The 27,265-nt window shown below is 37.4% G+C and overlaps 1 protein-coding gene across 3 annotated transcripts in view; it reads left to right on the forward strand.

The window, feature by feature from the left end:
• The window catches only part of Gdap2 (ganglioside induced differentiation associated protein 2), a 127,551-nt gene extending 102,985 nt beyond the window's left edge, over window positions 1-24,566 (forward strand). For all 3 annotated transcript variants that reach the window (XM_076817066.1, XM_076817067.1, XM_076817068.1), the window contains exons 9-12: window positions 11,117-11,256; window positions 15,116-15,170; window positions 19,725-19,868; window positions 22,292-24,566. In XM_076817066.1, the coding sequence (XP_076673181.1) occupies window positions 11,117-11,256; window positions 15,116-15,170; window positions 19,725-19,868; window positions 22,292-22,354 (402 nt within the window). In that variant the 3' untranslated portion in view covers window positions 22,355-24,566. The remainder of the gene's footprint in view (window positions 1-11,116; window positions 11,257-15,115; window positions 15,171-19,724; window positions 19,869-22,291) is intronic.
• The last annotated feature ends 2,699 nt before the right edge of the window (window positions 24,567-27,265 follow it).

Raw genomic sequence — 27,265 nt, forward strand, 5'->3', positions numbered from 1 at the left:
ACCTCCGTAACGACAACTCTACTGTGCTAAATGCTGTTTCCGATAAGAATGGAGTTTCATACAGTCACTCAAGGAACTAAGTAGTCACTTTATCGATTTAAGATACCTACATTTCATTTGCTTGGATATTTTAAAATGCCAGTAAAAACAGATATTTAGCTGTCACAAGCATTTCGTAATAGTTTCCGATATTTAATAATTGGGGAATATTATCAGATTTAATAAATGATCGCTAATTTAATAAGCAGCGTAGTTAAAAACACGATTGTTTCGTCTAGTTATAAACTAGTGTGCATTAATATGCAGTTCGCTTACTATCCATGAAAATTTCGATGCTGGAACTGTAATTTTGGAGTTTCAAAATTTTATTCGTAAATGCAAGGTCTATTTCAATTTATCGAACTGTTCTGTCAAATTTCTTGCACTGCGGTAAATTCGTACTTTTGTTGATATCTTCCACCCGCATATCATGTATTGTTATCGACAACTTACCCGATCTAGTTGCATTCACCGCGGTGTAAGTCATTAAAATTTCATCAACAGCTGCTGTATGGAATGAATAAACATCTGGAAAATTTTCCATTACTTTAACGAGATAACAATCCTGTCCAAATTTTCTGACGAGTAGAAACAATGTATGATACAATCTATATCTAATCTAATCGTACAAGAAATTTTTATGTCATAATTGACGTAATTAACGTTTTGATAATTCAAAATTTCGCGCACGATAATGCAAGGTGCAGAAAATTCCAAATGAATCTGAACCTATTATTCGCATACATGCTCGGCGTAGTAATTATACTTCTGGTGCCTTGAGACAAGTTAAAAATTACAGCACGCGCCGTAGGTGTCGCTGTCGTCAAAAATACAGGTCGTGCGTACACGTGCATATCTCTGTTATTTACGATGGAACATCTAAAAAGGCACGGTCCAATTTTTTATTCCTGTCGTTACTTCGCGCAGCAAACCAGTTAGCAAACGGCGCATTCAGCCACTTATACTCAGCTAACCGACACTAATTAAACGACGTACCGAGATAATGAGAGTCAGGGTCACGATGCAGATAGCGACTATTTTATAGTTCGTTACGGCGTTTATGTCGTCAAATCATCAATAAAGGTAATCTGTGATAAGATAGAAAGTCGTTTAGCCTTTGCTTATTATTAACACCGGTAATTAATCTTCGAGTATTCGTAAGCTGGAACATTGAGAAGTTTACTTCCCTGAAAATTATAAATAATTTTGTGGAAGAACTTCGAATTCTCTCGTTTCCAGTCTGCAAGGGAACTGTGTTTGTCGAATTGTGGGAGGTAGAAATCAGTTAACTTAACCCTTAACTGGTATACTGTTTTTGGCAAACGTGACTGGTATACTGGGGTCGTGGCAGACCCCAAATAAAAAAGGACCCAGAAATTTGTAAAGTAGACACTAGATCATCCTCTATGAATATTTTGTTCTTAGGTAATGTATAAAATAATAGGAACGTAGAAAGTTAAACTATTAACTATAAAATTAATTAGAAATTCAGTTGACAAACTTGGACAACCAAAAATTTTGCAGCGAACTTTGCGTGCTTGGGGTCATGTGCGACCCAGGATACCAGTTAAGGGTTAACGAATTTGACCTCAGTTCGGTCCCAAATTATCCTCGCCCTCAACAGTAAAAGGTAAAGGCACCAGTAGTTGGCCATGTATCAGTAGTTGACCACTCTACAGAAAAACGTGAAAAATAAGGTTTTTAGAAGTGACGATCTTTTGAAAAAAGTGCAGTTGACGTGCCAAGACCCAACCCAGACCCAACCCAGACCTAACCCAGACCGACTAAGATCTAAAACACTGAAGTGTGAAGTAAGTACATTATGAATAGTATTGCCGAACGTTTATTTACATCAAAGTGAGTAGTGTGTTCCTATATCGTTATTTCCTTAATGATTTTGTTAAGAACAGGAATGATTTGGTACAGGTAAAAAAAATTCTTAGGTTATTAACTCTTTATGACTGAACAATTCACTTGTTAAACTCTCACAGTGTTCTATATTTGATAAATGCACAGTTTTTGTTATACTAACCTCAGAAACACAGTTTGTGGGGTGGTCAAGTGATGACTCTTATCATTCTAATTGAAAAGCCCGAAATCCACCCACTTTTGCAGATATCTTTAATTTTATTTTCAAAATTAAGGGTCTAGGAGAAAATCTGACTACTCCACGCGACGCAGCAGACATTTTTCCTTCGGAAAGCATCAACAGAAGTGGAAAAACACATTTTGTTTTCAATACAGAAGCGAAATAGTTTCGCAAAACCTGCGGCGTCGACAGTGGTAGTCAACGGCGGCGCGCGATACACAGTCGCTTAACGCGCGTGACTACCACTGTCGACGCCGCAGGTTTTGCCAAACTATTTCGCTTCTGTATTGAAAACAAAACGTCACTTACCACTTCTGTTGGTGGTTTCCGAAAGAAAAATTTCTGCTGCATCGCGTGGAGTAGTTAAATTTTCTCCTAGACCCTTAGTTTTTAAAATATATAACAAAATATCTGCAAAAATTGGTGCATTCCGGGTGTCCTTTTCCCTTTGATCGTTGTTTAAACATATTTAAATGCTTATAATTCAATAATAACTTATCTCGTTGTGTCCGCGCGGGTTCGTAGAATAATTTGACGCAACAAGCAATCGAATAACTATTACTGTTTCGACACAAAAGATGTTCAAAGTTGAAAATTTGCTTTTTTTTTTCAAAATCGAATTTCTCGAAAACTGAGATCGATGGCGATAAACGGTTTGCGGATTCGTTTTCAGCGCACAAAAGTCTATAAGAGACGACTATTGAATCTTACCAGAACAGAAAAAAAGTTTAATTTCGTTAACATACTTGTTTGATAATTCGAGACGGGGAATTAAAATTCCTGGATCGATCTCGATTTGCTATTTAGCTCATCAATCAGATTTCTGTGGCAGACGTTTTAGATTCAGAGTTGTAATGAAGCACGTTCATTCGTAAATTACAAATCGATCTGCAATCATGTTTCTCGAGCGAATGTAATAACATTATATTCCGCGAAGCGTTAAGTCTCGAACTTCGCAATACTTACTTTCTCTTTGATCAGAGCAACGAAGTGGCGACGAATCATTGTTCTGTTTCAATTCTTAATAGCACGCAAAGAAACTACTGTGCGTTTTAATCTTTTAATTACATCGTGGATCTTTGTAATGAAATTCTATTTTTCTTGCAACATCTGGTTTTGCACGCACGTGTGCAGCGCGACCCTCGAATTAAATAGATTCCACACTGGCAATGATGAGCATGTAAGCTCGGCTTCGAATTGGAATGAAAATGAATCGTTTTATCAGGCGATTCTCCCGAGCTATTTTAAATCAATTTATCGCGCAATGAATGAAACAATTTAATCCTTTTTTTATTTCCAACTAATTTCTACGCCACGCGCGTAAGTACCAGTAATAATTCTCGAGCATTGTGAGGCAGACCGTGACAGCCGTATAGAGGCAAAATGTAAATCAGCATTGTAACGCGTGCAGTATTACGTTTCCGGTTCACAGACAGATAAGTCGGCAGTAACACCGATGATACAACTAATTACTCCGAGTTCCATATTTATAAAGATGATGATCGAATTGAGTTCTGCGTGAATCAACGAAACCTCGGAGCCTTTACTAATGGGACCAAGTATAACAACATCCGAGTCGAGCAGACATAATTACAGCTGATCTTGACACCAAGATAAAAATAGTTTGTTTACCTCGTCATTATAAAAACGTTGATAATCTTAAAAGTAAAAGTGTTGGAATTGACTTTAATTTTTTTATCAAATGTTTTTACTGATATATACCTACAAAATGTTGTTTCTACTTGAAAGAGTGATGCAACTTTTAACAAAAAAACTTGTTTGTAGCTTCAATAGTGTTCTGGGATTTATTAGAACAATAATTGTTTGTGAGCTAGTTTTACTCCTTCAAATTTCAGTTACCACAACAAAAGAGTACCCCTGTCCCTTTCGGCTGTTCTACGAATGAAGAGTCCTTGTAGAATACACTGTAAGTGCCAAAATTAAGAAAAAAATTTTATCGAAAAGTGTTCTACGTGTCAATGGATATACTATAGTATAGAATTTTATTTTTGGCACTTACAGTGTTTTCTACGAGGGCTCTTTAAATCTGTAAAGATTTAGCAAAATCATAGTTGATCGCTCCACTACTGTTTCCTTTCAGCCATTTAGAGAGTGAAAGTGTGTATTCGAAACCAGTATGTTAGTTTGGTGAGATTCTGTGCTCATAAAATTTGAAGTATAGTCTGTGTAAATACTATTGCAGTTTCATTACAACCTTGACGATACATAGAAAATAATTCACAAGTATATTGAATGAAACGCTTCAATGAGTATTACTCGATCGAAACGATTTGTAGGTACATTTAATCGATTAACCCAGCGCTGTCCAGCGTAGGGGCCCCTCACGCGCCTGCTTCCCCTTCCAACCTGTCTTTCGAGTAGCGTGACTTGTTGTCGAGGAACCCCCGCGACGCTAAAAAGAAGACCGCGACAGTTGCGTAGACAAGGAAGCTCAGAGTTACTGTTATAACTCGTGAACTGTAAAATATTTTTTTACCAAATGATACATCTAATTAAAAGAAGTAACTTTCGTCTGGGAACTTTTTTTCTATCTCTTACATTTCGCAAGTTACAACACAAAATCGGAAAATACCCGAATTTTCGGGGGTTAATTTCACCACCTTCGAGTGTATTTGGGCAGCAAACAAAAATTGCGTTGCAATCAGGAGGAAATCCCCTACATATTCACAAAGTTTCAGAATTTTTTGAATTTTCGGGTTCGGGGATCTTTCCTTGTGAGTCGATTTAAGGGGGTATACCCGTTTGAACCCTCGGAAAATGTATACATTTTGTGGATTTTTTTACAAGTCAACGGTTTGATGCAGATTTCCCGTTTTTTAACTATGTTTACATAGTATTATGAACTACTTATAAAAAAAGTTTCAGTTAAAAAACTATTGTTTTTCGGAAGTTACGGATACATGTCCGAAAGTCTCTCGATTTTAGACGGCTAAACGGTGGCCCTAAAAACTCGCGCTACGTTCAACCAATTCACTTCCAATTTTGCATGCAGAATCATAATAAGATTCCGCATCGTCCAACGAAGGCTTTTTTTATTTCGATTCCCCGTTTATTATTTATAAAGGAAAAAGGTGGATTTTTCTCTTAGAAAAATTTAACTTTACCTTTGATCTCTCACCATTTCTTTATTTTTCAAAATTTTCAAAATCGCCTTCGTTGGACGATGTGGAATCTTATTATGATTCTGCATGCAAAATTTGAGGTAAATTGGTTGAACGTAGCGCGAGTTTTTAGGGCCACCGTTTAGCCGTCTAAAATCGAGAGACTTTCGGACATGTATCCGTAACTTCCGAAAAACAATAGTTTTTTAACTGAAACTTTTTTTATAAGTAGTTCATAATACTATGTAAACATAGTTAAAAAACGGGAAATCTGCATCAAACCGTTGACTTGTAAAAAAATCCACAAAATGTATACATTTTCCGAGGGTTCAAACGGGTATACCCCCTTAAACGATTTAAGGAAAAAGGGCACATAAGCCTATGTGCCCTTTTTCCATCAAATGCCTCAATTGTTGACTGTCTCGAGCTACCTTTTTTTCATTGCCCTTTTGTCTTTTTTTTTTTAATGCCAAAGACCTCAACCTGACTTCTCGAGCCACAGGTCGAAGCTGAATATTCAACATACAATTTGAATTGTAATACCGTTTGGATTGCTTAAAACGAACTGACAACGTGTGTCGTCCACTCGTTTCGTAGAATAGAGATAATTTGAATTGGTGCAAGTTAGTAAATAGTTGCGTCATTTAACTATACCCACGGTTATGGCCTTTTCGTGACTTGCCTTATGATACGAGCGACTAGAATGCAGCTATATTTGAGATCTATTTGGAAGAAAAAATTTGGAAAAGGAACAGGTGCTGCAAATTTCACGTTTTCACTTATGAACAGCGTTTCCAGCGAGTTACCGCTTTCTCCTTAACAAACATTAAATTATTCTACACTCATAACGAGGTACGCTCGGTCAGTGTACTCAAAGGATGTGCAACCATTTGGTATGGTTTTTCCTGCAACTTTCTAGATATTAGATCTATCGTACAAAGCGTGTAAAGTGAAGTAGGCAGGGGAAATTGCGATGCAAAAAATTGCCTACTTACAAGGGGACACCGCGAACTCGGACTCACCGGTTGGAACGCAACTTTGTGCGTTTTTTAGAGTGACTCAAAACAGGTACAACGGTGTGTTTCATTTGGGCCCTATCGCCCTTTAAGGGGGTGAAAACTAACATCAAAGTCGAATTGGCACTTCCACTTTTTCGCGTGTAACTCTCAAAGTACAACAGACGGAAAAAAATGTTTCAAACAAAAGTTTAATGGTGCAACAAGCGCTACAAACTTGCGTTAATAAAATTTTGAAAAGAGTTTTTTTTCGTCAGTTATATATATATATATATATTTTTATATTTTTATATATTTATATATTTTATATTTATATATATATATTTATATATTTATATATTTATATATTTATATATTTATATATTTTTATATTTTTATATTTTTATATTTTTATATTTTTATATTTTTATATTTTTATATTTTTATATTTTTATATTTTTATATTTTTATATTTTTATATTTTTATATTTTTATATTTTTATATTTTTATATTTTTATATTTTTATATTTTTATATTTTTATATTTTTATATTTTTATATTTTTATATTTTTATATTTTTATATTTTTATATTTTTATATATATTTATATATTTAACTCTTTTCAAAATTTAAGGGTTATCTCACTGGTCTAAGCTGGATGTTTACGAGTTCCTAAAATGTAGGTATTCCTGTATTCATATAGTACTTGAAAAATTCGATTTTATTCTTCATGGTATTGATTGCTACTTTGTTGCTACGATATTGATACTAGTATTGTCATGAAGTATGAAATGTGCATTGGTACTTTCGGAGAAGCATCAAATCGGTACCGATATTTTCGTAGACCTATCAAACAGGTGTCAATTTTTATCGGTGGTTTTTGATACCTACGTCGGATACTACTCGATACCAAATCGAAATGCCAAACACGCACCTTTATCAACTGCTATAACCACTCGATTTTACCTCCGACATGATTTGCATTTAAAGTACATACACAGGAAACTTTAAACGCGAATAACTCAAAAAGTTTTGAGTGACTAACTCTCTATATGGCCTGAAAGTTTCATTAAAATCGGTGAACTCTCCTTATAAGCTTTGGATCCCCGAATAATGATTAATTGAGTACTTTCTACTCGGGCTCGCGTTTTTCGAATACCGTCACTGCCAGCCACTGCCATATATAAGTAATATATACATCGCTTCAATTAAAATCATTTTACGACTCATCATGATTCCACTATGGAAAGCGTGATGCCCACCACACTTGAAGCATTTAAAAAGGATCACTTTTCAAGTTTTCGCCCTGCAATAAAAAATTAATTCCATTAATCTTCATCAGCTGTTTGCGTTAGTATTTAAAGATATGGTGCGTTGTACGCAATTCTTAGTAAAATGAATATTAGCGATGCAGTTTTTGAATGCTAATCAAGTACTTTTTCTATATAAAGTATAACTGTAACTTAATATCGTTTATTTGATACGCACATTGTGAAAAATTGTTATGCCTCTGGTATTTTTGCAGTGAAAAACTTACAAGTTGAAATTATATTATTAACTTAATATTATTAATATTAATAATTTATATTTTGAAATTAATATTATTCATTTTATAGATTTTGAATTCTAATTAAGATTTCTTTGATGAAATTAATATTATTAATTTTATAGATTTAAAAAAAACAGATTGCAATGCTTATGTAAGAAAGTGTTACAAAAATAATTATTCAAAACAGAAGTTGGAAAAACAATATGACATCACGAGAATCTAAACTTTTTCTTTACAAAGCAATATTTTTTTACACTCAGCCACTAAATTTGGTTTCAAGACACTTAAGGGGACCTTCCGGTCTAAAAGTCGACTTTCTTTATTTCATTTTTCGAATGTTTAACCTTTTAGGGAAACGTGTTTAAAAGGATTTGTTGAAATTCGTAAAATTCCCGAAGTTATAGGCATTTGAGCAGCGGCAAATTCCAATAGTAATTATAAGATTCGACTGAAACTTTTTTATTTTGAATAATATACTTCTGGCTAGGGGGGATACCAGAAAAAATTACAAAAATTTGAAAATTTATAGTTTTTAAAGGCGTTGAAAGATGAAAAATATAGGGAAAAAGTGATTTTAAACTTCAAGTGTCGTTATTTTCTAAAAAAATGTCACTTTTGTATTTTTGTCTGGTTTCCCCCCTAGCCAATAATATATTCTTCAAAATAAAAAAAGTTTCAGTCGAATCGGATAATAACTATTGGAGATACAGGTCTCACCGATTTGGATGAATTTTTTGACGAATTGACTTTAACGACTCCCCAGTGCCGGCTGCAATGATTAATTATAAAACAAAAAATATATTTCTATAATCTAAGACATCCTTAATACAACGCAACAAGTCCCATTAAATTATATGCAGTAGTTTCCCTTTAATTAATTCCTAAAGATCACCTATTTTTTGGGGCTCTAGACAGGAAGGTCCCTTTAAACTTGACTTCGATATGAATTGTTTATAAAATAAGCTGATTCGAACGAAATGTCTAACAGAATGTAGTTATTCGACCTTTTGAATCAATCTATTCCTTAGAATCATCTAGCAACTATAAGTTACCCTTCTAAGTATTGATCGCATAGTTTTACCGGATTGAACATCAATTTCTATTCTTTTGTTGTCACGGAAACAACTGGCGTGTGTTCTACTTTCCTTCGTACCAACGCTTACCGACATGTTTTCTGCTTTAACGCTCCAAACAAAAGATTTCGGCACGTTCAACATATTCCTCAGGTTTATCTACCATTGATTATTACATTTTCTCACACAATGCATAACATGTATCTTATAATTTATACTCATAATTCAGAGTCAGACAGTCCAGTCTTATAATTAGATGCTAAAGTTAGAAAACTGTTAAAGTAGTCGAATTAATGTTTTATTAAATGATTAAATACGAAAGCTAAGAGTTTTATTGCCGTGACCGCGCAAAATAACGTTACTACAAATTTGCTTACATTAGTACAATTTTGTTGCGTTAAAGCAACTCAGTGTATAATATCGAAGAGATGCTTTTAGTTCGAAGTCCGAATTGAGCCGCTTATTTTGAAAGTGACCTAAGTGCATTTATATTTAAATTTTTAATACTAACTTCAAGTTGTACACGTTACTACAATTAACAAAAAACAATTGACAAATGGACTTAGGCCCCTTTCAAAATAGACGGCTCAATTAGCGTTGTCAGGAGTAGGTGGGAAATGACCACGTAGTGTGCTAGGGGCGTAGTAGAGGGGGAATAGCTATTGGAAGTTGAAACTCAGTAACGTAGGGAGTAGAGTAGACAGGGAATCCTCGCATGGTATGCACAAGTTGTATCGCGGTTAGGAAATCCCACCTTTAGTACTATATAATATCTACCTATATCTTTTTTTTTTCGTGGAGAAATCCCTAACGGATACCCCTAACCCTCGGGGGAGGGTCAGGGGTTATGTGGGGCTTGCAGCCACTAAAACTCCACGGTGGTCGTCCTCGGATGCGGAGTAGCGCGCCTGAGGAGGAGGACTTGATGCGGGAGCAAGCTAGCGATTCGTCCGCTTGCCCCCCCCCCCCCTCACGCGCATGATGTTGATGCATACTCCGCACCGATTCCCCGAAGACTCGGGGACTTCCCTGGGGATCTACCTATATCTAACCCAGACCTATACATATAACTCTCCATGACGTCGGCTATATCTATTTATAGCTATCCGTGACGAAAGCAGCACCCTACAGTAGAGGGTTCTCCCGGCAACGCGGGTCAGAATAAGAAATGACGCTATGGCAAATGTTGGGAGAGGTCCTAACTGTAGGGGCGTAAGATAAGTGAGGACCTTGACAGGGTTGCCGTACGTACTGGATAAAAGGCGGCGTGCTGGCTTATATGACGTAGTACGGTGTAGGAGAAGGGGAACACTTAGTTTTGGTTGGTGACGTTGTGACTTCATGCTGACGCCAAGCCGAGTGACGTCATATATGCCAGTACGCGTATTGGATTGTCAGAAAGGCACCTCTTATGACGTAGTAGGGTGTAGTGGAGGGGGGACAGCTATTGGAAGTAGTAGAAACTCAGTGACGTAGTAGGGAGTAGTAGAGGGGGAATCCTCGCACGGTGTGCACTCAGGGTTGCCACCTTAGCACCATATAAATCCCGGAGTGCCACACATTCCAACCCGGAGATGGAAAAAGCAAAAACAGTTTTGTTCTCGAATACTTATCCGGGAAACAAATGTGCAACTCTTTTAAGCTCAAACAATTCAGAATTTAAAAGTATCTGTTTTTTTAATTAATAACTTTTATTGTATATAAAATGGATACCACTGTATAATACCACAATTTCTTATTATCTCTTTTTTTTCTACAACCAAGATTTTCCCAGTAAAACCGGAGTTAGGAGATTTGCTTCAAAACCTGAAGTCTCCGGGCGAAAACCGGAGATGTGGCAACCCTGTGTGCACTGTGCACGAGTCGTATTATAGTACTGTGTATGTATACAATAGCTTTATCTATGCGAGGCCATTCTATATGCAATACTACCTACTACGTCATATGCGATCCTTTTCTGGCAACCCTGCTTGGCCATTTTTCCGTACGTCACGCAGGGAGGAATATCGGGAAGAGAAACTTGTAGCCTATCCTGACCTGCATTCTTGAAGTACTTACAATAACATATTGAATTCGCGAGACATATACGATGAGGTATCCAACATTATATTGCAACATGAAAACCGAACAGAGCTGATTTAAACAAAAGAAATGAAAGAGAATAAATTATGATCAGTGATATAGACAAGTCGTGGTAGTGAATAAGAAGTGAATTCTACTAATGAAGATCTTTTAATTTCTGTTTCAGGCGTTGCTCTATCTAATACAGCTGCTGGACCCAATTGTCAAAGGCGATTACGTTATCACTTATTTCCATACGTTAACGACTAGCAGCAACTACCCCAGCTTGCACTGGTTGCGCGAAGTGTACAACGTGCTTCCTTACAAGTAAGATTCAGTTTTTAACTGGCTATTATATCTAATTCGATTTATTAACATCTTAAGAAGAGCCCCATAATTGCGGATTATAAGGAGCAAATACATACGTAGCTGCATGCTACATGACAGACCTTAAGTCCCCAGTGGACACACCTCCTGGTGTCACACAAATTTCAGTAAATTTCAATTTGTTTGCTGAAATTTTACGAAGTATTTATTCAAACATATAAAGTAGATATGTGTAGAAGGAATCATTTTCTCTAAATGTCTTTGAGCAGGAAAAACGTATTGTGACATATTTATGAAGATTCAAATTTCTACCTCCAGGACGATTTTGGAAAGTTGTCAATAGAAATGGAAAGGTGTGATCACCAATAAGAAATTTTGATCAGTTTTTAGAGACGTTGCATTCGTTCGTAATCGAGGGAAACTGGCCTGTAACTTTCGGGTAAATCCGTATCGACCATGACGTTTGCATGAATTTGTGTGTACTAATCGTTATAGAATGGCAGGAAAATGATATTGACTTATAAAAAGAACAGAATACGTTCATATATTTGCTTTCTTTTATTTCCATTTGCCATTTTATGAGGTGAATGGTGAACAGCTTTCAGTATCTTAGCCACTAGAGCGGGAACTCGCCAACCAGATACAATAGGCCTGTTTTAGGTTGAAGTGGTTTGCCGTCTAATACATGATACAGTATTGTCCCGTTAAATTTGAATTAATCGGGTCCGCGCATTCGAATTCGCGCGAGCAGAGTAGTGATTTGTTTCCAAGAAGTTACCTCATAAAGGCCCCTAAACACTCGCGAGGATGCTTGTTGGGCCTGTATATTCGTAAAGTGCTCGGCGATATATCGAGAGTGTAATGTTTAAAGGTTTAGGTTTAATTAATGTTGGGTTAAAAAATGAAATAGATATTTATTCTGAGTTCGTTCCAAAAAATGGTGTACACATAATCTGTCTCTTGACTCGACGCCGGCTCGGCTCAACGCAGACTCCTTCTCTCGGCTAACCGCCTTGCAACACCTCTCTGGCAACGCTGTGCCTTGCAACACCTCTCTGGCAACGCTGTGCCTTGCAACACCTCTCTGGCAACGCTGTGCCTTGCAACACCTCTCTGGCAACGCTGTGCCTTGCAACACCTCTCTGGCAACGCTGTGCCTTGCAACACCTCTCTGGCAACGCTGTGCCTTGCAACACCTCTCTGGCAACGCTGTGCCTTGCAACACCTCTCTGGCAACGCTGTGCCTTGCAACACCTCTCTAGCAACGCTGTGCCTTGCAACACCTCTCTGGCAACGCTGTGCCTTGCAACACCTCTCTGGCAACGCTGTGCCTTGCAACACCTCTCTAGCAACGCTGTGCCTTGCAACACCTCTCTGGCAACGCTGTGCCTTGCAACACCTCTCTGGCAACGCTGTGCCTTGCAACACCTCTCTGGCAACGCTGTGCCTTGCAACACCTCTCTGGCAACGCTGTGCCTTGCAACACCTCTCTAGCAACGCTGTGCCTTGCAACACCTCTCTGGCAACGCTGTGCCTTGCAACACCTCTCTGGCAACGCTGTGCCTTGCAACACCTCTCTGGCAACGCTGTGCCTTGCAGCGTTTACCTAGCAACGCTGTGCCTTGCAGCGTTTACCTAGCAACGCTGTGTCTTGCAGCGTTTACCTAGCAACGCTGTGCCTTGCAGCGTTTACCTAGCAACGCTGTGTCTGCCGCTACTCGAGCCTACTACATTAATGCACACACGCCCAGCTCGTAGCCTTGTATTTTATTACTGTTATGCTTAGTTTACACCTGACGAGTGCTCGCCGAGTGAGCCCACTGGGCCGAGAACTCGCCCAGTCTGAACGCATATTCTAGTACTCGGCCGAGTAATCCAACGGGGAAGATTTTCACTCGGCCGTGTAGCAGACCGATGACTCGGCTGAGTCACTCTTCAGGTGTAAACCCAGCTACTGCTAGTCTCGCTCGACGCGTAAATAAGAGAGAGTAAGTGAGATAGACGTACTACGTCAAGCGATCGCGAGTGATTGTGAATTTCACGGTTTGAACCAGCGCAGTCGGTTCTACTGCGTGTGTGGGTCTGTATTTACGCGTGCCTTCTGCGTGTGCGTACGAGCAGTCACTGCTCCGCGCTCAGCTGACTCGGCTTCAAACTGCGCGACCCGGAAGTTGCTCCGCTAATATTCAACTCTTAATATCTCGCGAACGAAGCCCCGGATCCCAAAACGGTAAAGGACTTTTCGAAATCTTTTTGCATCAGGATATTGCACGTTCCAGATGTCCTACAATTTCGGAATACCATGTATGTACACGGCTCATTCGATTGTAGCAGCGCGTCTTTGATTAATGGTCAACTTCACATGGTTGGATTTTTTTTGGCGGACATTTCTACAATATTTCACTTCTATTTCCTTAGGAAACATTACTGTCACAAAATCTATTTTTCATTCCTCTGGTTATTACTTCTCTATTGTTAACATGAAATAGGGGATGGCAAATATTGAAATAAATCCGTATTTCTTTGTCCAGCACATTTTTGCTAAGCGTGATACATTTTTCTAAAGACTGCTGTAAATAAAATACAAGAAGGAATATTACTTATTTCAGTATTTAGTGTTGCTAATCCCCTATCCCCCGATTAACATTCGTTTCCATTCTTTTTATTATTACTCTACTCTCCTACTTTATTTCTTTGTTTCTTTCGTGAGGAAGTATTACTGCAGTTGAACCCTCGCCCTTTGAACTTTAAGAAAGTCATAACGATTTAATGCCAGCCGCGAATAGTTGGTGCTTTATCAGCAATTGATGACTGACGCTAAGAATAATTTCAATGCATCAACTTTAATATTGCATATGCATCTAAAAATCAAACATTTCTGCATTCAATTTCCATAGAAGCACATATACCATTCATACATTAGTAACCTCATTTCAATGAAAATAAAACGATGAATCGCGAATAATGAATTTTTAATATCCCAAGTAAATAAATCACCGAAGTAGAAGTGGTCTAGACGGGAACCTGTGGCTTGGCAGTGCTCTAAAGCATGTACACGAAACACTGTAGAAATCTTGTAAACGCAGAGACTTGAAAGTAAGATTTCTATGAATTTTTACATAAAAATGTACATTCCTCATAAAACGTATTTCATTATAAAAAGATACCATTACATCATACTCGCGTATGGGTATAGCTACATAACTGTATTGTAATTAATGTACATAAAATAAAATAAGAAATGCGAGGCTCTGATGTTAGAGACACCCCTGCTTTATCGCGTGAATATGTTCTACATTCTACACTACATAGCACGCAAAACCAAGAAGTTTCATGTGTTAAAAGCTACTGACACAGCATTCTCAACTAAATCAACGTCTCCAAGAGCATAAAGAGAATATCAACTCAGCTTTAATTTCATCAAAGACTAATTTACTTAAAAGACACCCTGTTTCAGTGCATTAGCAAAACATTGGAAATTTTTATACAAAATTGAAGGCATTTTTTTTTCATTCTGACTGTTAATAGTGACTTACATTCGCGTACAATAAATTGAAACAAATACTGTACACGATACAAATTTAAATAATGTCTTTCCTGTTCAATGGCATGGCCCTGAGATTATAGATTTATAGATACGTAAAACTGATGCAAGAGCAATAGAAATTACAGCTAGGTAAACTGATTTAAGTAAATGCAAAGACTCCACAGAAGCAATATTCCTATTTTGAATGAAAATCTTATGAATTATTTACAAAATTTCACTCAAAGAATTCCCCATTTTTTATATAAATTACTAAACATTGTTCTAATTATTTTGTTATAATTTATCATTAATGACTGAAATCTTTTATTACAGATATAAGAAGAACCTCAAACAGTTTTACATTATTCACCCGACGTTCTGGACCAAGGTTAGTAGTGATGAGTGCTATTTCACGAAGTTACTTTACTTTCACAGCTGGGAAATTAGTTTAGAACCACTTGCAGACTATATATCGAGATGGATGATGATAAATGACGTTATAAAGAATATTTCCGTACTCTTGCAATCAAACAAATTCAGCGTGGCGGTTTGAATCTTAAAAAAATACTTAATTCTTACTATTATTACTATTAAAAATTGGTTGGAATTTTAAATATTATTTTGTTAAGATAAACAATTTTCTTGAATCATTCCGAATCTCAGGTGTTCAGATAAAGCTCTGATAATAACGTACCATTAAAAATACTTTATTTCGTGTAGGAAAATTACTGTCCTTAATTTCTTATTAATCGAGAATGGCTGGTGTAAAACACACTTTCCATTAAGAAATTATATTGCGATCAATTATTGTGGGGCGTTGGAAATGTAATCAGAAGATACAGTGACTCGCATTAATATTCGGACACTTTTTAAAATCTTTTTAAAATCGCTGATTTCGGGAATTTTCGCGATTCTCGACCTTATTCTGCGATCTTTAAACATTTGTAGCTCGGAGCAACGTTAACCGATTTTGATGAAATTTTAGGCACGTATACAACTTACTGCAATCTACAAACGGTTTTTTTTTTAATTTTCGTTACAAGCTCACAAAAAAAGTTTAAAAATCGACCTTTACTATTCCTTTCGCTATTCCAACCAAATACATTTTTTTTCAAAACGACGAAACGCTTCAGTTAGCAAACTAATCCTTCTAGCTTCTCAAAAAAACTCAAGTTGTTTGGACCAATTCTGAAAAAGTTATGCGATTTTAAAAAGTGTCCGAATATCAATTGCGAGCCACTGTACTTTGTTATTTGCACGGGAAAAAAGCAGCAACATTAAGATTTTCTTTCGTCGCTTCATTATCGAATTTAATACGTAACAACTAACTTGAAATACTATCGAATTGCAAGTTCCCACAAGTTGATTCTGTATCTCGTTCTAGATTCAAGGTTCCTCGTCGTCAAAGATGTTCGCAACTGGATCACGTTCCAATTCTGCTCTCGTGCCGACTCGCGTATCGATAAAGTCTGTCTTTAAGACGCAAAAGCGTTTTAAACAAACGTTGTTGTTGCATTTCCCACGTTTATGCTCCGGACCATCCACACAATCCGCGTGCACGATTACTATCGAACCTGCTGACTTTCCGGTACACAGCAGATATTTTTTTGTTCACGCTGCTACTTAAAAATCTGTAGTCGACTTCGACCTGATCGCGGTGTACGAGGCTAACATGATTTATTGTTCATGCTCGACCTCCTGCTGGGCTATTTATCGCCTTGCAAACTGGATCTAACGTCGCGTTGCCGGCAGTATGTTAAATAAACTGTAACGCTGGTAAACAACCGCGTTATGGATAAAGTGGGCAAAAAATAGTCGCACTCCTTTTGTAACGATGGGAAAACTTTGTGCAAATTGTTTGTCTAAGTGTGAACAGCTTCGACGCGAGCCTGCTCTGCGCAGAGTTATGCAGAATTACAATTGAATTACTCCACGAATTATAATTACAAAATAATTCAATTACATCGTATTCAGTTACATTGTACTTCGTAATTCAGATCTCGCATTCAATTAAAACACATCGCGATTCGTAATTGCAATGTATTTGCAATTGTAATTGCACAGTGCAATGTAATTGAATTGTAATTACGAATTAAGAGGTAACCAAATTCAGAGGTAATAAGAGGTGGGAAAGAAATATGTAGGTAAAGGTTTCGAACAGAAAACAAAATTATTATGAGTGCTGAATGTGGTATTATTCATAAATTTATAATATGTAAAGAGAAATAAACTCCTTTGTTAAATTTTTGCCACTTTTTTTCTCACTTCTTCAGGGTTTTGAGCTGTAATTTAATTACATTGTATTTCAATTACATTGTAATTCAATTACATTGTATTTCAATTACATTGTAATTCAATTACATTGTATTTCAATTACAGTGTAATTCAATTGCATTGTATTTCAATTACAGTGTAATTCAATTACGCGCGCAATTACAGTAATTAGGAATTGAATTAATTGAAAAGTTTGAATTATGTAATTGAGTTACAACGTAATTGAATTACTATGTAATTGAAATACAGTGTAATTACATTAAGTAATTAAATTACATTGTAATTCAATTAGCACAACTGTGGTGCTCTGTTATTAAGACGACAAAGCAGAAGCTTTGAAAGATATAGACTAGGGTGTTTCAATTTCCCAAAGGTACTATTTTCATGTAACTTTGCTCGCCCCCCTTGGTTCTATTCGTCTAACAAGGGAAGATCCTGAACCCGAAAGTTCAAAAAATTCTGAAGCTTTGTGAATATGTAGGGGATTTCCTCCTGATTGCAACGCAATTTTTGTTTGCTGCCCAAATTCACTCGAGGGGGGTGAAATTAACCCCCGAAAATTCGGCTATTTTCCGATTTTGTCTTATAACTCGCGAAATGTAAGAGGTAGAAAACAAATTTCCAGACAAAAGTTACTTCTTTTAATTAGATCTATCATTTGGTAAAAAAAAATATTTTACAGTTCACGAGTTATAACAGAAAATCGGTCAATAACCGGATTTTCAGGTGTCAATTACACCCGCTTAGAGTGAATCTGGGCAGCAAACAAAATTTGCGTTGCAATCAGGGGGAAATTCCCTACACATTCACAAGTTTCAGAATTTGTTGAATTTCCGGATTCGGGATGTTCCCTTGTAAGTGATCTGTATGCCAAATTTTAGACAAATTTAATAATATTTAGGGGATGCACAGTAACACTTTGACTTTGGAATACGATTACGCAGGAACTAGGGTGACTGTACCTAATATCGCCAGGCAAAAGTTAAATCGCTGTCAATTGTATAATAATTGATATTTTTGCATGCAGTTCGTTTCAAAGTAAAGAGAAATTATTCATCTTTCTTGTAGCATAAGTTAGAATCGTTGAGACCTACAAATTTTTAATTTGGACTCAAGAAACGTAAGACATGCAAAAATGGGGTCCTGAAAAAAGTGTAGGGGAGGCCGGGGCAGGTTGTAATAAAAAAAGTTTTCACAATTTAATAATTTGCGTGATTTAATACTTACATATGTGGTGAACTGATTGCGTGACGGTACGTGAAAAAAATCTTGGACACTTATGCATCTAGCTTCATCTTAAACAAATCTGAACCTTTGTTACAATGTGCCCCAGTCCGGGGTAAATTGTAACGCATCTGTTTTACTTATTTAAATTCAAATATGAACACAATTAAACATTTATAAAATTTAAAGAACATTTGATAATTTTTTCGTAGAAAAATATTTACGTTTATAATAAAGTAACAACCGACATCCAAGAAGCATTTTTAAAAATTTGGTTTTGAGGTTAAGTATAACCCCTTAAGTACATCATTAATTAGGTTTCTCTAGTAGATATTCTTGCATTTACGGAATTATTAGACTCACCTTCACCGAATGTGATGTAAAATTGTGGCAGTCCAATAAATTTTTTCACTATTAAGATTCACTTCTCTTTCTGTAATTGTTGATCACATGATGCTGCAATTACAGTATGTCTTTCTACATATATTAAAAACTAATAAATATATTTTAGATATAAAAAATAATAGATAAATTTTAGAGCTTACTTTGCGAGATATAGCGGGTGGCGATATTAGGTACAGTTACCCTATTACATTTCCAATAAAAATGACATTAAGTCAGTAAGAAAAATTTCCTTTAGTGCAGCGCTGTCCAAGGTCGCTCCCACGGGAGCTTGGGATTCCCCCACTCTCGTCCGCGTTGTCAGGGATACCGCGCGACGCTAATCGCGAAGACGCTAACCCGGCAGCCTTCGTAGCGTCGCGCGGTCTCCTTGACAACGGAAGGCACGCTGCGCGAAAGAAAGATTGGAAGGGGAAGCAGGCGCGTGAGGGGCCCCTACGCTGGACAGCGCTGCTTTAGGGTATCGAAAAGTTATTTTGTTCACTATCCATGCTATTGCGTATCTATACTGCTAGGACATAGATGTGTGTATTCCAAATGTTATTTTTATCATATATCTAAAATTGGTGTTAATATCCATTATATGTTTTGAGATATTAACGTGTTACATTCGCCTACCCTACTTATTTTCGCTTTTTCAAGTTTTAAAATTGTGAGTAAAATAATAAGGTACAGAATTTTTATAGGTGTGAACAATAATAATAATAAAATGTAAATTTATCTAAGTCTAAGTCTTCTTTGAAGTTTAGTTACTTTTTTAAGGACTTGAGAATAAAAATAATTATCATTGGAAATCGTGTTTGCTTAGCCTACTACATATTATTTAGTGAGCAAAGTGTGCAACCTCTAAATATTACTCAATCTTTCTAAAATTTGTCAGATATTCTTTTTATATTAATAGGAAGCAGGGCATGAGCAAAGTAAAAAAAAAAATGTAATATTTTAATTTTAACACATAATATGAAACACCCTAATATAGACTTTTCATTCCCAGGCAATGTTGTCACTTGACGCTGATCAATTTTCTTGTTAATTGTTGCAGATGATGACGTGGTGGTTCACGACTTTCATGGCTCCAGCTATCAAACAGAAAGTCCACAATTTACCTGGCGTAGAATACCTTTATGAAGTTATGTCACCTGAACAATTAGAAATCCCGGCGTACATCACGGAGTATGACATGACGGTGAGGGATAGTTAAGTTTCCGGTGAAATGTACAAGTTTCACATTAGTAATATAGTACTTCATCGCGAAAGCAGAAGAAATGAAAGTAGAACAACACTCTGAGAGGCGTGGCCACAGTGGGGTATTTATCCCGGAACTCGATGAAACTTGAAAGATATTCCTTGTCAATTGTAAAGAATTTTGATAATTTTCTTTATTTCATTGAGCACTACTTTTTGAATACATTATGAACAGTAATTTTTAGTTAACAGTGCTAATTCTTAAGGCAAAAGAATGCTCTTCATTCTAGAAAAAAAAGACGGAAAGAAAATATTAAACAGGGTCGTCAGGGCATCTCTAAAAAGGAAGCAGTTTTTTTCTGGTCAAATTTTTATTAAATATTATTAATATTTTCAGTTTCGGGGCTGTTGGACATTTACGAAGTAGTATACATTTGTAATGGACCTAAGGATAATTTAACTACCAATTTTATAAATAATATTTATAAAGATATTTATTCAACTAAATTAAGAATATTGGAGATTCAACTGTTTTGAACTCGACTCCGTGACTGAAACTGGTGGCTTTTGGAATAGTAATGCTCCCGGATAAGGGGATGCGATGGGGTTTTAAAGGTTTCGGAATGAAAGAGAGGGGATGACGGGATAGGGCAGAAATGCAGAATTTTGGATAGGTGACGCATTATCTAAGATGACGATGGGTAGCAGGAATAACGCAGTATTTACATTTAGGGGAGACCGGGGCAAAGTGGGGCGGACAAAGTGAAGTCGAATAAAATTTTTCTCTTTGAATAAAAAAGTTTGGAAATAGATTTATAATATAATCAAAACATTACTATTGATAAACGAAGAATAGCAATACTTAAAATAAACTTAGAGTATATTAAAATTCAACTTGAAAGAAATGATGCAAGAGGTATCACTTTACCCCATGTATGGGTTAGGTCTGAACCATCGTAAACACGTGATCACGGCCATATTGAATTTTAGTTCGAAAAAATTGAAACTGCCTAGATGGCAGTTGAAACACTGTTCCAAAATCGCAAATCAGAGTGGTAACCCCCTGGTCAGTTCATTACACATTCGGTAGATTTCGATAGGATAAAGTTCATTTTTGGGCCGAATGTCACCTACTACCTCTAATCCGACCACTGTGTGACGCCGGCCGGCACCAGTCGAAGCGTTAAACTCTATTTACTTGTATTATAACTATGATAACAGCTATAAATTATGCAATCACCGTTGGATTTTACCAAGCGAACTTATAGGGCGGTATTCTCAGTCGCTACTTATTCTTAAGCAAGTGCTTAAGTATTCGGCATCCTTTACCTGCTACTAGGTTAATAGAGGATGCCACATGCTTAAGCATTTGCTTAAGGGGAGGTTCTGGTCTAGAGCCCCAAAAAATAGGTGATATTTAGGAATTAATTAAAGGAAAACTACTATATATAATTTAATGGGACTTGTTGCATTGTATTAAGGATGTCTTATGTTATAGAAATATATTTTTTGTTTTATAATTAATCAGTGCAAACAGCCCTGGGGAGTCGTTAAAGTTAAGGCGTCAAAAAATTGATCCAAATCGGTGGGACCTGTATCTCTAAAAGTTATTATCCGATTCGACTGAAACCTTTTTTATTTTGAAGATTATTCTTTTGGCTATGGGGGGAACTAAAAAAAATTACAAAAAGTTGAAAATTTATAATTTTTAAAGGCGTTGAAAGGACGAAAAATACAGGGAAAAGTGATTTCAAACGTGAAGTGTCGTTATTTTCTAAAAAAAATGTAATTTTTGTAATTTTTTTTAGTTCCCCCCCTAGCCAAAAGAATAATCTTCAAAATAAAACAAGTTTCAGTCGAATCGGATAATAACTTTTGAAGATACAGGTCCCACCGTTTTGAGAACACTGTTTCGAGAAAAACGCATTTGAAGTTTTACGTGAGCGCCGAGTAGCCGGTTGTGACCCATGTATTTGCCGCGACTCAAATGCCTACAACTTGGGGAATTTTAGGAATTTCAACAAATCCTTTTAAACCCGTATTCCTAAAAGATTGAACATTCGAAAAATGATATAAAAAAAATCGACATTTAGACCAGAACCTCCCCTTAAGAATAAGTAGCGACTGAGAATACCGCCCATAAGCTAGATCAGGGTTGACTACCTGGTGCCTCGCAGGCCACCGGGGGAATCTCCGCCTTGCGCTACGCTGATCGCAGTCGAAAAAAGAAGGAAAGAAGGAGGAATCCACTGGGATCGTCAGAGTCTGGTAGATATGGAGGGGGGCCGTTCAGCGTAGCAGCAAGGCCGAGGAGCCCCCGGTGGCTCTTGAGCCACCAGTTAGTCAACCCTGAGCTAGATAATAAACAGAATCTTTAGCATACAAGAATGATTCAATTGAAACAAGTACCATTACATGTTCCAGATAAACGGCATAAGGTATTATCAACCGGACCCAGTACCGTCGTCGCCGTCGACGTCCACGTAACTCTCGAAAAAGATTCGGTTCTCAGCCAGCGAGAAACACTGAGTAGAAGAAAGGTCGGATCGACTGGTTCACACGATGATGGTACGGTTGTATTTGCGCGAGTTCCTCAACTGACCGTCGTATACTGCTTTTGCATAAAGGCTCCGCGCGCGTGCATCACCGCGACACCTCATTCCGCCGACTCTGGGCAACAATCGGAGACGATTGCCGTCACGATCGGATGGTTCGTTCAAGCCACCATGACAGCTCATCGTCGCTTTTGCCGAAGTGCCTCGTGATGGATGGAACGTGGGAAAAGAGAAAGGGAGGGAACGTCGACGTTCCGTGCGGCAACCATTAACGAATTGATCGTCGAAGAATCAAGAAACCACTGCCCCCTCACCCCCACATGTTTCTCAGCGGGGGCCGCGCATTTTACACAGAGGACAATGTTTTCCGCGAGATAATTTGGTCACACGTTGATCGGTGCTGGACAGTTGCCACACCCAGAACCAGTATTTTGAACACCAACAAGAGAACTAGGAGAATCGATCGATGCGAGGAAGGGATTTGTTCGCGCGAGACGAATATCGGCTGCCAAAACACCAATAATCAGTATTTTCGTCATCGTGTTGACATCACGTAGGGATGGGCCTTGTAAATATTACGCTGTTCGCCGTTCCGGGACGAAGGGGAAAAGAGAGACATGATGGTACACGGGAAAGGGCCAACGACGAACTAGAGTAAATTGACGGCTTAACACAAACTGTCGGTCGCTTTCTGTTATTTTCTTATCCGTCGTTATACAGCGAAGAGCGTGTATTTGATTAGTGTACATCCTATCGATATTTTATTATGTAACGTCATTGATGAATAAGTCGCGCTTGCTGGCGCGGTATTTTCGATATGTGAAACAATACAAAGTTTAACTCCTCGGCTGAAAGGAGACACCGAAGGGACTGCTACCTTCCGTGGACCTACGACTTCGGTAAATTAGCGTGGATCACTGTCGCTGGCTGTGTCCTTCGACTGGCTGCATAGAACTGATTAACGTTAAGCACGTCGCATGTATTCGCGTTTATCGGTGATTAAATCGACCCAGCGTTATCCTCGTTAGTTCATCATCGCGAACAGTTATAGTAACGAGTGATTAACGAGCTACTCGATTGTCAAAGTACGCGTGTGGTTGATATAACCACGCCCTCTAAACAGATTACAGGATCAAGGAACTCGTGAACCATCAGCGAACTTTGGACGAAGGACGTTAACATTCAACTGAACCTGCGATAAATACGTATCAGTTTCCGTTTATCAACCAAAGATCCTCAACGTTGTACGGCGTTTGTTCATCATCACTACACGCTTCGTTCCATTTTATACACAATAGTCTCTTTTTCTAACAAGCCATTCGATTGAACGACTGTTCAAGTACGTTATTATTATCCATATAACTGTTGCCAATAATACTTCTCCTGACACGTTAACTTTGAGTGAATTTGAACCACGAACCACCTAACCCAGACCTAACCCTAACCCACGAACACTTGCAACCAAATGATCAGTCATTGGGGTATGCGCTAAAGTGAGCGGTGATTATTTAGTGTTGGAATTCAGTCTTATCCTACGTACAGTCAATAGAAGGAACGTAGTGAAGTCGTAAAATCAGCCTGGAGTAAAAGTAAATGTTTTGAGCGTTGGGACAAGCCTCTAGGAAGAAGTGGATGAGATAAGAGCTCAGGCCTCATTCAAGGTCGTATCAAGTATCTCAACTTTGATTACGTCCTCTTCAACTCTTCGGCTAGTAACAAGGCGACGATTGAAAAGCGATCTTTTTCTACGTTCGGTTGTCCGCGGGAAAGGTACTATCAAATTTATCACCGCAATTGTAGCTCATAGCGATTTTAAGTAGCTTCAGAAATCACCACCTCGGCAAAACAGAAGTATCAAGTTTCAAAACAAACATTCAAGAAGTAAGCGAATACTTTCTATGTGTCTGAGATATCCACTGGACGTGAAAAAACACCCCAGTCGAAGAATTTATTAACCTATTAGTCGGATCATTTCTTGAATGGGAACGCCCTTTGTGCCTGTAATAAAAAATGAGGAAATGTGAGTCTAAACGATCTTGCTGATAACAAATATGGATAAAAAAGAAATATACAATTCTTAAATAAATAAATATACAATTTACTTTGGAGAAATATTATGATTAAAAAGTTGAAGTTTTATTTTACTCTTCTAGTTGCTCGTAACAAGAATATCAAGAACAAAATAGAAATAAAGTAATACAATTGCTTAGTATTGCAACACCACAATAGCGTGCTAATAGCTTGATCGATGCTGTAGTTGATGCAATCTGGAAAATTCTTTTATATAAGACGCGTTGATTTTGGAATGACAGATGGTCGAATTTGAGATGAGGCTGCAGATCTTGATGGCTATGATGACAGAGCATATGGCTTAATAGTTCTTTCAATAAACTCAAGCAGAAAAAGTATTCTCTTTAACTGTCTTCCATCTCGTTTATACAAATTATCAGGATTTAAGGGGATAATATTTAAAATACGCAGAAATACTTTTCTACGATACTTTTTCGATCCATTTCTTCTAGCTTTATAAGCTGCAATTTGGTAATGTGTTGGGTCCACTCCTTCCATATTTTTATTGTAGTCAATGCCCAGTCAGCCAAGCTGTTCGAGCAGATTTTGCCAAACGCATGCTAGAAATGTTTGTTGACAGGAAGGCAGGCTACAGATTTGATACAGGATCTGTTATATTCGGTAATGTTAGCAGACTGACACCAGAAACCGAACAGATTCTGCTGACAATCTAACGGCAGGAATCGGGCAGAATCTGCGGTGCACAGAATGAGAGTAGGTAGACAGCAGCTCTGCCCGCAAAACCATAGCTTAAGGGGGTATTCTACCCAAAAATTTGATTTTTTTTTTGATTTTCTAATAGTTTAGGGTTTCGAAAATATGTCCATAAAATATTAAGGTGAAATTCGTAGAAGTCCCAGAGTTATAGGGGCTTAAGGCCGCAGCGTGGCACGTAATCGTTCCCTCGACCCTTGTATCTAAAGACGCTGTGACTGCCAGCAGAGAAGAGAGCTGCCCAACATGATTTTTTTTTAAGCTGAGGAAGGTTTCCTCTACAGTTCTAGTATAGCAGATTAGGGATAAGTTACAGAAATTAGTCGTTATCTACCGTAACTTCAGCCATATAGGCCGTAACTACGTGAAAAACTTTTTTTTAAATCGTGCGCACATTTTTCTCAAAAACTACTGGACCGATTGAGCTAAAATTTGACAGACATTCAAAGTGAATGTGTACCTATAGCCTGAACTAGAATTATATCAATAGTTTTAATACAACCTCCCCCACACCTTGTTTTAGCTCAAGAAATGTCTAAAAATTAAATATAAATTTTTAAACACCTGCGATTTCGGTAACAGTGTCCAGACTTGGTTACATCTAGTTCGGGCGATAACTACACTCATATAGTTTAAAAAAATCTTTGGTACTTTCGTCTTAGATGACTAGGACGGCCGAAATTCGTGCGCCCGATGGGGCCGGTTTTTGATGACATGACCTGCGTTTCGGCGTGTATCTTGTACAAATTTCAACGTAATGCATTCCAAAAATTTGTGTTGATAGTTCAAACGCTACTAAATATGTGTGCAGAACCCCTGCCCTGTAGGCGCGATAGGTTTTCCAGAATTAATTTCCAAATATCATCTTCAAAAACGAGTGTCTAGACTAGAATACCCCCTTAATGCGGATGCAGATGGTACCGGTTCTATCGCCAATGTCGCCATACTCTGCACGAATCTACAGCCAGTCTGCTGGCATACTGTAAACAGCTTGCTGACTGAGTGACTACTTTGTTTATTGTTGTCGTACGGTTGTCGTGTGTCGTTCTAAAAAGAGTGACATTTATCTTTTTTATTTTTGTATGCTGTTACGATTGTTCTTCTTTACATCTTGCAATATGTCCCTCCATATCTAGAGAAATCATAACATAACTCCAGAGAAATTCCAGTTCTAACCGAATATTACGAGCAATTTTTACCACAATCGGTATCTTTCTCAGTATACAAAAGAAAATTCTAAATATAGTCTGACTGAATCAAATAACTTAAGAAGTTTTAGTCGTGATCGACTTTGCTTGGAAGGAATGTACATAGGAATGTGTATCGCTTCCAAAATAAACACCCTTTCCCGCGCAACAACGACTTGTCAACCTTTACATTTATCCAAAATCTTCTTTGAAACAATCAACATTGGAAATTTTCTTGTTCAATGTTCCGAAGTCAGAATTACAATTGTCTGCAACATGAAGTTTTTGAAAAAGTTGGCATGTATGTTCAAATATAATTTTTCCAAGGAAAGTGGTGCCAATACTTTCTCTTTTCGAGACACACAAATAAAGTAATAAAATATTGCATTTCACCAATGGGTGTGCCATCTTAATTTTTGTAAGCAAAATACTGTGTTTTTCGCCTGAAACGTACATATAAATTGAAACAAATCTGACCGCATGATAGTTCTATTTCAATTTTGAAGGTTTCCGTCACTGTCGCTTCTGCATTCTTCTAATGTGACAAATAAAGTGCTCTATATAAAACGTATGGGAACCGTTCTGTCACTTGGTGCGCTATCGTTGTAAATAAGTGGCGGTTGTTACTTGCGAAACGAAACAACATCGGAAGGCACAGTGCCCCTATAAATGAAAGCAAAAAAATAACTGATATATCGACTCTTTTTGTACCAGCGTAATTATTAAAAATCATACATATATATCGACGAATGAAATCATACATCGTAGAGCTATTTTTAAATGACGTGTGAACTCATCTTCCTCGGTTAATGGGTCATTCCCACCGCAGGATGCACAAAATCCTCAACAGTAGGGGGAGTCCGGGAGAGTTG

This window comes from Andrena cerasifolii, chromosome 7, assembly GCF_050908995.1.
Source record: "Andrena cerasifolii isolate SP2316 chromosome 7, iyAndCera1_principal, whole genome shotgun sequence".
Lineage (NCBI taxonomy): Eukaryota > Metazoa > Arthropoda > Insecta > Hymenoptera > Andrenidae > Andrena > Andrena cerasifolii.